Here is an 11,348-nt window from a genome sequence, read left to right on the forward strand (position 1 = left end):
TGAACAAAAATATAAAGTAATTCTCTAAATTAAGTTGGTTATTTTGTACCTTAATTTTGGTAGTTGGTTTGAGCCTTTTAAACATGATTAAAAAAAAATTTGGTTACAATTTTAAGCTTTTTTTTTAGAAGATCAAGAGAAAAGCTAAGAGGGCGTTAAAAGAAAAAAAAGAAAAAAAACTAAAGAAATTAATTTGGTAAACAGTGAAGCACTCTAAAGTAAACATATTATTTTTATGTTTTAATATTTTATGCCATTTAACAACTATACTTCACCTACATTGCTTTATTGTCATAAAAAGTTTTAGGGCCCGTTTGGTAGAGATTTTAAGAATTGATTTTTTGACCGTTAGAAGAAAAGTGGGGTCCACATGTGAGAGAAGAAGTCAAAAATTACAGCTTGAATAGTAAAATAACGGTCAAAAAATCAATTTTTTGGGGCAAAAAATCCCTACCAACCGGGGCCTTAAAGAGTTTATTAATATTTGTTTTGAAAATCGAGAAATTGGTAGATTCACTGTTATAGAATGTTACATATTAATGTGACACATCTTTACAAATCAAGAAACAAATCACTTAGCTTTATATCTCTCAGTGCCGGAATTTTTTTCAAAGATCTTAAAGATTGTAAGAAAAAACAAAAAGACAAAAGTTATAAGAGAGATAAGACAAAGATTCCCTTTTTATGAGAAATGATTTTTTAGCTATAAGAGATAGTTGTAGATTTAGCTATACGAGATTGGTGCATTTGTTTTCCTTTCTGGCACTGCCCGCATATGGGCTGATCTTGCCTGCACCATATAATGTACATACAGCTTGATTCTAAATCTAAATATAGCCATTAAAACAAGAATAACAGGATAAAGAATAAAAAATCCAACAAAAATTTCAACACTATATAAAATAGGAAAAAGCTCGAAAGTTACTACCCTAAGCATTTTGTATCACAAAGAAACAAATATTAGCAAGCTGAATTGTCGAAGTCTATCATACTAGATTCCGCCATATGAACAGAATTATACAATATGAAGCCTAGAGTAATCAAACAGAATCCTACAACAGCACTAGTGGAACGATCTAAATTGCTAATGTACAATATGTTATAACGCAGTCATTTACCTCTTCCCCTCCCACTCCGATTATAGTTGACTGATTTTCTTCCTTGGGGCTTCCGGGCTAAACCACCGGCCTTCTCTTCCAACTCACGTTTCTTTGCTGGCAGAGTCGGCTCTGGTAAAAATTCTTCGTGTTGCATGTTAAAACTATTCTGAGAGCCAGTTGAAACTGTATTTAAATCAGTTAAAACTGGGACTTCTATATATGTTTCGCTGAGAAGCTCGCATTTATCTTCCACGGGATTCTTCTGGCTTACAGTGTTATTGAGGTTTCCCTCATCAGATGGCCCATCGTTTTCTCCTGCACCGACTTGTGCAGACAAACTGAGAAGAAACGCAGCAATATTTAAAATTATGTATAAGACTGAATATATACAGTGTGAGATCTTATATTTTTATCAATAAAACAGAAGAACGAGACCATCTCTAAGTTCACCTGGTTTGTGTTGATGGATAACCATCTGAACTTTGTATTCTGTTAAATTCAGTCTCTCCATTTGTCATAGAACCTTTTACATCACTTGCACGTGGATCTGCAATTGTGAGATTCTATCTTAATATTTCATCCAACAAAAATGATTGAGGGAAATACCAAAATAAATTATTTAGAGTAGCCATAGGAATTGTAGAGAGAGAGAGAGCTACTGTTTGCTCTTTGCTCAAGACCCAAACAAAAAAAAAATAAGACAAAGGGACATAAAGAAAGCAGTGCGAGGATGAGGAGACTCGATCCATCCATATTCTAAATTCTCTTAAATCTTAGAGGGCTTGGAGAAGGCTTTCACAAATAGGATTAATTGCACGTTCCAACAAATAGAAGGAAGTGAGATAACCTTCACTTAGCATCCTTTGTGCGTTCCCTGCTTTCCCCTTTCCATTTTTAATAATAAATGAACCCTAATGACGTCAAATGCTGACCTAGAGATTGCGGTCTCTAATAAGTAGTTTGCAGAAGGCATTTAATGTTAAGCTTCGCTTCTGAACACTTCAAAACAAGGTGTCAGGGTTCTTCCATGCTTAGTGAAGTTTACTGTGTCAATACTATTTCTTCATTAACTGTATTTTCTTCGAGTTGATTCAAGGCAGTACAGTGCTTCAGATTAAATTTACATTGTCATTTGGAAGCTTTTTTATTGCAGTTAAATGAGATAAATGGACAAATCTTTGACTATAAAAGCAAACAGTTGCAGATAACATTGTTGGTTCCTATTTATAGAGCAGCTGGCATACTGATGCAGGTGACTTTGATTGTTTCATGAGAAATTGCAATTGTCAGATTATAGGTTGGGTTTGCTTCTCATGGCCCCAAAAAATCATCCTTGAAAGAAGCATGCCACATTCATTTTGATCTATTTCTTTTTCCACGAGAATACGTCACTGTTACAATAGGAATAATATTTTTACAACTCAATTGGGCACATTCTGCCTGTTCTTTTTAGTAATATCTAATATGATAGGGATAGTTAAAGAGAACAAACTGTTAACTTCATCTTTTTTATTTCATGGAAGCCTTATCCCAATAGTTGCAGTCTTAAAAACTAGATGATATGTGCCTAAACAATTTATTATTTTAGTTTTGTTCTTATCATGAGTAGGGGATTTTTAACAAGGCAATCCAATTCACCATTCCAGGAAGAACCCAATAGTATGTATTAAAAAATATATCAGTCCACCGTGAAACCAGGTACACCATACACTCTTCATCTACAAAACCAGAATGCAAAATCTAGGCTTTAAATCATCACCCGCTCCAACGATAAATAAAAGAGGCCATCCCCAAGAGCTTAGTGTGCTGTCTCAAATGGGGCCAAAACAAAAAATTCAATCCTCCAGAGCTCCACATACTGTCAAGTGTGGGGCTGAATCTGGAGCCTATTATCACATTCCTATAGCATGACAAATCAATAAACAAAACAGAAAGAGGAAAGACTACACACCATCATGAAGCTCCACATCAGTACTGGGAGCGGCAGGGTGAGGAGGGTTGGAGGCATTGCATTCATCATCATTCAAAATAGCTTCTGAATCCTTTTAAAAAACAATAAAGCGAAGATCTATTCATTAAAAAGGTACTTTCGTAGATTGATACATACCCATGCTCTTAATCAACATCGGTTCTAAGATTCAACATATTTCCGGAAAAGAATCAATGGGTTAAAGAACCTATTCAGCTAAGCAGTTACCTCATTGTTTCCAGTTACAAAGGTAGTTGGCTTGGATGGCAACGTGTCATTTACCCCACCATCTTGCCACGAATCCGAAGCTGAAAGAGAGAAATGCAACTCACATAACAAACTTTTACAATTATATCAAATCCAATTGCTTATAATTCATGTACAAGAATTTACCACATAAGACAAGTTGAACATTCATCCAAGAAAATAGAACAACCTGATAGGATGGGATTCGATCTCACTCCTGCATCCGGGTTTGGAGGTGCATCTATTGATTTGGTTAATGTGGAAGGATTCAGCTCATTCTTTTTCTCCAACATACTAGCTGCTGGTATATCAGTTCCCACGTACCCCAGACTACTTTTAGGAGCAAGTGACAGATCAATTTTAGAGGATAGAGAGCGTAGCATTTCGTCTGTTGCCTTTGAACGCACTCTTCTTAATTCTTCCTGGATATTCCATGATCCAGAGGCAAGAGAATTCTGTTTCTGCCACATCCATTAGGTATGTCACAATGAAAAATAAGAATAAATTGATAAAACCATAAGATCAAAGAAATTGAAAGGATGAAAAGAGCATTAAGTGCAATTCTCAAAAACAATATACACCTATCTAAATTTAAGCTAATGAGCATATAAATATTAAAAAATTTCACACATTTCTAATGTCAAAGAAATCATACAGGAGTCTGCAGTATAGAAAAACAGATGATAATTTTGTCATGAAGTATAAACAACAATTTGGGTGTATAAAAAATGCTGGGTGTAGGTTCAAGTGACACATAAAGAACAATTGATCCCTCTTAACAAGTTGATGATCCCAGGCAACTTCACAATTGCAGCAAGTTTCTGCTCAAGACACAGTTTCTATTCGAAAACATAAAAGGAAAGCTCTATGCAACTTAAGAAAGGAATAATATTGTTGGAATTCAAAATGACATTGGCATAGACAAGATCAAGCATTACTTAAAACAACTGCAACAATAATGGAATGCATAAAGAAAAAATAATCAATGCACCTTCAACGAAGACAAGGAATCATTGCCAACTGAATATCGAGTTCCTTCCTTAAAAGGCTCCATCATCATCGTTGATGGGGTTCTTACTTCAATTTGTTTTGTAGGAGAGGCCCAAGGTGGACGGACCTTCATGTAGGATTTGGCCATATCCACAGGAGAACCAACTTCACTTCCTATCTGCATTAATCAACCCAGTATCATCAGCAACTAGTTTGGTAACATTATTCTCATTATAAATTTCTTCGTAAATCTAGGCACACAATTTTGACTAGGGGAAGCAAGAACATATGCTATAATTGATGAGATCCAAAAAAAAAAAAGAAGAAGAAGAAAAAAAGACACAATGGTATAAGACATATAACAATTCGAAAAAATAAAGAAATATTGAAACACAACATGCTCAAGAAAAAATGATGACACACATTTGCTCAGCAGTATAACATATCAAAATTACTAACATTTGCAGGCACTGTGGAGTTGAAACCAAAGGTCCCATAAGCCAAGTCTGACACTGGGCTTGATCCCATTTTCTTATCTCCAAGCCATCTTTTTGCTTCCATAACAGTTCTATTGTGGAGATCAACATTTTCTGTGTATGAAAGGAAAACTCTATCGGTGATCAAAAGACCCTGAAATTAGATTACTTAGAAATTTCTCGAAAAGCAATACCATTGCCAACTGTTTCCCCAGGGGACAGAGTGAGTAGACGAGTCTCCCCAGCTTCCGTCGTGGAATAATCCACCAGTCGAGAGTTGATAATTTTTATCAACCTATCACACTCTTCTCTGATAAAGTTATAACACAAAGCGTTAGACAGTAGATGAAGTACTGTAAAATCCTTTTCCAATGACACTCTGATTTTCGACATTAAACGCACATTGCCACAAGCTGTCATCAATGAGTTTGATCCCAACATCAATAGAAGGAGACAGAACTGGAAATACAAGAAACATACGGGCAAAAGTCTGAAATTTGTTGGCAATAATTTAATTCAACAATTTGACATGTACTTAGCTAAATCTGAATACGGAAAAAGCAGAGATTGTGGAAAGAAAAATGAAGGAAAAAAATAAGCAACAACTAGAAATGAAAAGGACGCCAAAAATATCACAGAAGGAACATGTGCTTGTAATTCCTAGTAATAGACATGCTTTAAAATTTACTTCGTTACCTTGAAAACATCTCCTGCATAATTAGTTGTTCAATTACATGTTTGATATCACTCTTCCCCACTCTAGAATGAGATCCCTGTCTAGATTGTATCACTTCCAAATTCCCCTGTCATCAAGAAAAGTAAATACATGTTTAACTGCAATTGCTCAGCTAATATGATCCAAAAACTGGAATTTAACTTTTTATAGCATTATTAGTATTACATACTTTACAACACCTTTAAAGGAAATATAACACCATATAAAGAAACCATATGCCGATCAGGCAAACTAATGTGTTGTTAATGTGTTTTAGTGAATGCACACTAAAGAGCAAACCTAAGATGCACAGACACGGTCATGGAGACACTATATATATATATATATTTTTTTTTTTCAAAGTAGGACATGGACACAACGGTTTGAAATGGTAGAGTTTATTATCTTTATTATTATATTTTTTAAATAGAGGACATGGCACATATCATGCCGAACACTTGCATGAGCAATGTCTCTAATGTAATCCTAGAGCCTTAGAAATTTAAAAAATATAAAAAACATAGGACAAGGCATATAGTTTGTCAAACCCATGTCATGGAGTGCTCGACATGATACATATAGTACATGGACACACTGCCTAGAAGGAGTGTCTGTGCATCATGTAAGCAAACAATTCTAATTTGTATAATTATTCCAAAAGAAATGCAATTTTATATGGATTTATATATTTTTTTTAAATATTAGATTTTTGTTTAGGAAGAACAAAATTTACTCAAAAAATTGTGTTAGTAATTTTGAAGTATAATGTTGTGTGTTTGAATTTTTTAAATATATATCGCTCTTGAAGTAGATTCTGTCAAAATGTCTCAATCCTCCAACATAACATGCTCTTTATGCAAGTTGTCTAATTGGCAAAAGTTGGCACACACTTGCATCCAAACCCACCGGCCATAGTCCACGGTATTACTTCCCCTCACGATGGTGGTTTTCACCCTAGAAAACCAAATTCGTCCCTGCGCCCCTGCCGACGTCTGCCTACACAGTCTGTCTATATTGCTGTTGCGTCTCCTGCCGCAATGCTTGCAGTCTGCCTGAGTTTTTCTTGTCCGCATCCCCCTGCCGCAACGCTTGTCATGATCTTGCCAGCATCTCCTGCCGCAGATCCCTGTGTTGGTTCTGCCTGTCCCCTACCGCAGGTTTGGCCTGCGTCTCCTGCCACAGTGCCTGTGTTTTTTCAAACTGCGTCCCCTACAGCAGGTACTTCCGTCCAGCCGTAACGCACTACCTGCATTACTCGAATTCCCTAGCCGCAACATAGACGTATCGGCCGCGACCATAGGGGATGTAAGTCACTCTCCCACCAAATTTGAGGACGCCCTCAACGCCATGTACCGTCAAAGCTTGGACCTAATTTGCTATAGATCTATCTCATGTTCCCACTTTGTGTTATAGTACTCTTGTGTCATGCCAAGTCTCAAGTCATGACCTTGCGTCATGTTGCAATGCTAAACAAAATTAGCAAGGACAAGTTCACAGCAAAAATTTAGATCAGCTTTTTTCATGGCATCGCTATGACGTTTAATTTTAAGGATGTCTATAGATAATGCTAATTTAGAATTGTAGATTTCTACCTGAAATTACAAAAAAAAATGAATAAATTATACAAATAAAATCAATGCAAAATCAGCAAAAAAGTCTACATCTTATTCTATAAATAGGACAAAAATCTATTCTTCTGCGTAGTTGGGAATAAACTAAATAAGATGAATCTAACACTTCCTATTCTTCAGTGACGTGATGCTTGAAGCAATTTCATACTTATCTGCTATCATACATCGTTTATGCCACAAAGATGATTAAAGATAACGAAATCATATAAGCCAAAACAAACTATTATGCCATATTTGGGTCCACAGATGAAGATATTTAAGTTTAAATAAAAGACTCATTTCATGTCTGCCTACTTAGTTTTCTTTCGTCTTCCAGAATATGTAACCATAGAGGAGAATCATCATATTACTCGCCCATACAAACAAATTCAAGGTCTACCAGTCACTCAATTTTGCATCATCACCATCCAATCATAAAGTTAAAATAAGTAGCAGATTACCTTGTTCAATTCATTAATGCCATCAGAAGGGACATTGTAACCATTGTCATTCTCAACATCATTTTCTGAAATAAAAATAATAAAGAAAGAAATAAAAGAGCAAAAGACAGAAAAAAATAATTACCAATTGAATCAACAAATGTGTGGAAGACGGGCGTGCAAAAGAAAGGAATAAATAGCGGGGGATAGAATCACTTCCCAAAATGTGACATTCAATTGACATCAATCAAATTAAACACAAATCATATACCATTTAGAAGTAATTCTACACCTTCTGCCATGTGTTAACCTGAAGAATAGTGAATTAAGTGTAACTTTTAAAAGGAAATGGATCGTAGTTAAAATCAATATATCTAATAAAAGAATCATAATTTACAGGTGTGATGCGATCTATTGACTGGCAATGGTTATGTTATACATTTTCACATGATAAAATCGTTTTACTGAACAGAATCATACTCAATACAGCAGAAGCACAGGCAACACCACCACTTTTGAAAATGGAAACTTGGCCGAATTTCTGGAAAGCACAGCAATATCTAAGACTGTATTTGCCAATCATATGTGTTGTGGAGAGTTCAAGGAGAAAATTACAGTTCAAATTTCTATATCGGACTTAAAAACCTCCACCTCAAAGCTCATAAAATTTCAGATGGCTAAATAAAACCAGAGTAACAACCTGCTATCGCAGGAAAGTTCATTTGTCACATATAGCTCTATATTTTTAAATTATTGTACACTAAAGACAGAACTCAAGCTTTATCAAATTAAAAATCATCTGCAACCTCTCACATTTCTGGTCAGGATTCCCTCAAGTTGTCGTATTTCGCAGTAACTGCTTTGTAGGTGTCTTCGGTGTTTAACCTGAGGGGTAGCTCAGTGGTCAAGCGTTGGGTTTGCTCCTCAATAGTCACCAATTCGGGTCTCCTCGGGGCCACTGAGGTGAGTATCCGATTGTAAACTTTAGCGTCCCGTGGGATTAGTCGAGCTGCGCGTAAGCTGACCCGAACACCCATGGTAAAAAAAAAAAAAAAAAGTGTCTTCGGTGTTCAAAGGTTGATAATTTATATTGAATAAAGAGCCTCACTCTGTACACACTCACACACAAGATCACACATTTTCACCAATGCATCAAGGTGGCATTTTTCTCCTTTCTCAATTTTGCCAACAGAAAAATTCTTCTTTCTTTCTTAGTTACCTTGATTTTCAATAGTTTTACAATCTAACATCTCCAACGCCAAACTATCGTATATTTTTGAGGTAAACTAAGGACACTCTAATCCTAAACTTTCAAAAGAGTTGGTATAATAGAAAGATTTCTTCTCCATTAACCTTTTTTGGACTGTTTTCCCTATGTTACCTGTTTAATCAGCAACTCCTTTAAACTAGAACACGTACAAATTTTATTTCAAAGATACTTTTACTATAGAAAAAATTCATCCATGCTTAGACAAGCTGGGATGGAGAGTGATTTCCAAAAATATAGCAAGAAAAGCACAATACTCTTAGTCTTCCGTATTGGATTGTAAACACATTTGAAATGGCCCAGTTGTGTTCCTTCCAAATCATCCAGGAAATGAATGAGGAGACATCCTATAGGACAAAGACTTAACTCACACTAACCGTCATTGCTTTTGAACCACCACAATAAAAGAATAAAGAAAAAAAATGGAAGAGAGAAAGATACAGAGATGGGAAAAAGAGAATACAATAAGCTCTTCTGCCAAACAGGGCCAAATTCATGTTTTCCACTTTTATTTCTTTTTTCTTTTGTTCTACATTAACCAATAATATAGACCAAAAAATGTTTTTGACAAAAGAGAAAATTTTGCCACACTTCAACTAATCATTGATGACTTCATGTATAAAGGTTATAGCACAGCATTTATCTTTTCTATTCTTCCTTATTTCTTCTGGAGGGGATGTTTCTTGTGTGCCACTATAGTGTACAATGACTTATTAGGTTATAAATGGAAGAAAAATATATCCTCGTTATGAACATACTGAACAAAATAATTTACAAGCAAACTACATTACACGATATAACTAGTAAATACGCAAAAGAAACTCCCATAAACCAATAAAAAGACGAAAGAGAACGAAAGCGTACCAGAATCAGACCCATCATCTTCAGAAGAAGAAGAATTATCAGAATACAGCACCGAAGAAAGGATTTTCCTTGCACCGGAAGCAATTGCACGGGCAGAGGGTATTATTACACCAGAAAACCAACTAGGGCTTCTGACTACAGGAGGCGGCGGCTGTGAACGGTCGTAGGGTGTGCAGGAGAGCCGCTTCTTCCGGCGGTTGGTTACTATTTTTCCACCGGCGCCGAATTCGGATTCCGACAGGGATGCCATTGGAAATTGGGAGAAATGAAATTTGAAAGAAAAAAATAATTATTAGAGATTGTATTTCAGGAGAACTATGAAAAAGATCCGTACACATGATATGGATAGCCAGGAAAAAGCCCAGAGTGTTGCATATGCTGCTGTACTTGTAGGAATAGGTGACAGTTTAAAATACATTTGGATAAATGATCTTTTCCTTATTTTAAGTTAGCTTTCGTTTGACAAATTGATAATAAAGTCTGCAAAGAAGAATGGTAATTGATTCCACTAATTATGTAACTAATTGTTAGTAATAATTTTGAATGTATGATTGAGAAATGCCGCAATTCCTTTGTATCAATTAAATTTTCGTTTGTTTCTTATTATTTGTTTATTAAAATGAAAAATATGTAAATGATATTTTCCTTATTTTAAGTTAGCTTTCGTTTGACAAATTGATAATAAAGTCTGCAAAGAAGAATGGTAATTGATTCCACTAATTATGTAACTAATTGTTAGTAATAATTTTGAATGTATGATTGAGAAATGCCGCAATTCCTTTGTATCAATTAAATTTTCGTTTGTTTCTTATTATTTGTTTATTAAAATGAAAAATATGAATGTTATCCATTATATCAAGTCACCATATTTAACTTTCTATCTCTTGTGTGAGGTCCGTAAGGATTATATTTTTTATTTTCATTTTTACATTATTGTGTACAAAATGGGGGCCTTAAATATATGTATATATGTGTAGTTGTTAAAATTTAAAGAGCTCAACTATATTGATAAGGCCTGGGGACAGACCTTGTCCATTTAGCATTTTTGAAATTTAAATATGAATATAAATTGTAATCTTATTTTACATTAAAAAGTGATAATGACGTAACACTTTATTTGTATTTTGGATATAAATTAAAATGCCAAAACTTCAAAGTAATATTTTCTATTACTTTTTTTTTTTTTTAAATATCAGAGTCTATGTCATTTCAATTCATTAGAATTAATTAAAGAGATGCATACGTGTGTATTTGAAAATTTTAAATATAAGCTCCCGTTTGAGCCCCATTATTTCTCATTACATTAAATTAAATTTTTATCTCTCATACTTTTAACCACACAATTTTCAATAAAATAATATTACACGTAAATAAAAAAAAATTAACCACTCATTTTTCAAAAAAAATACTAATTATCTCATTATAATGTCAAATAATGGGGCTTAAACACACCCTAAATATGAATTCAAACATTGCTTTACATTAAAAAGTGACATGATGTAATACTTTATTTGTATATGAGTTAATTTGTTGAAAATTAAGAGCGACATACATTGTCATTCTTCTTTTTTTAAATGTCTGACACCATTTCATTTCTATTTTATTTATTTATGTATTATTATTATTATTATTATTATTATTATTATTATTATTATTATTATTATTATTATT

General features: G+C 34.3%; 1 protein-coding gene across 4 annotated transcripts; it reads right to left on the minus strand.

The window, feature by feature from the left end:
- Positions 1 to 867: 867 nt before the first annotated feature.
- On the minus strand, positions 868 to 10,070 carry LOC111378484 (protein KAKU4-like). 4 transcript variants are annotated; one of them, XM_023001693.1, is made up of 11 exons: positions 9,678 to 10,070; positions 7,568 to 7,632; positions 5,478 to 5,584; positions 4,976 to 5,091; positions 4,765 to 4,895; positions 4,394 to 4,483; positions 3,506 to 3,776; positions 3,298 to 3,377; positions 3,052 to 3,142; positions 1,551 to 1,647; positions 868 to 1,438 (listed from the first exon to the last, which is right to left on the minus strand). In XM_023001693.1, the coding sequence occupies exons 1-11, from the start codon at positions 9,925 to 9,927 to the stop codon at positions 1,111 to 1,113; spliced, it is 1,626 nt and encodes a 541-aa protein (XP_022857461.1). In that variant the 5' UTR covers positions 9,928 to 10,070; the 3' UTR covers positions 868 to 1,110. The 4 variants fall into 4 exon arrangements, with proteins under 4 accessions (XP_022857461.1, XP_022857460.1, XP_022857459.1 ...); XM_023001692.1 differs by having other exon boundaries at positions 3,506 to 3,770; positions 4,307 to 4,483; XM_023001691.1 differs by having other exon boundaries at positions 4,307 to 4,483.
- Between the last annotated feature and the right edge of the window lie 1,278 nt (positions 10,071 to 11,348).

Source organism: Olea europaea, unplaced genomic scaffold (genome assembly GCF_002742605.1).
Source record: "Olea europaea var. sylvestris unplaced genomic scaffold, O_europaea_v1 scaffold1819, whole genome shotgun sequence".
In the NCBI taxonomy this organism is placed as follows: domain Eukaryota; kingdom Viridiplantae; phylum Streptophyta; class Magnoliopsida; order Lamiales; family Oleaceae; genus Olea; species Olea europaea.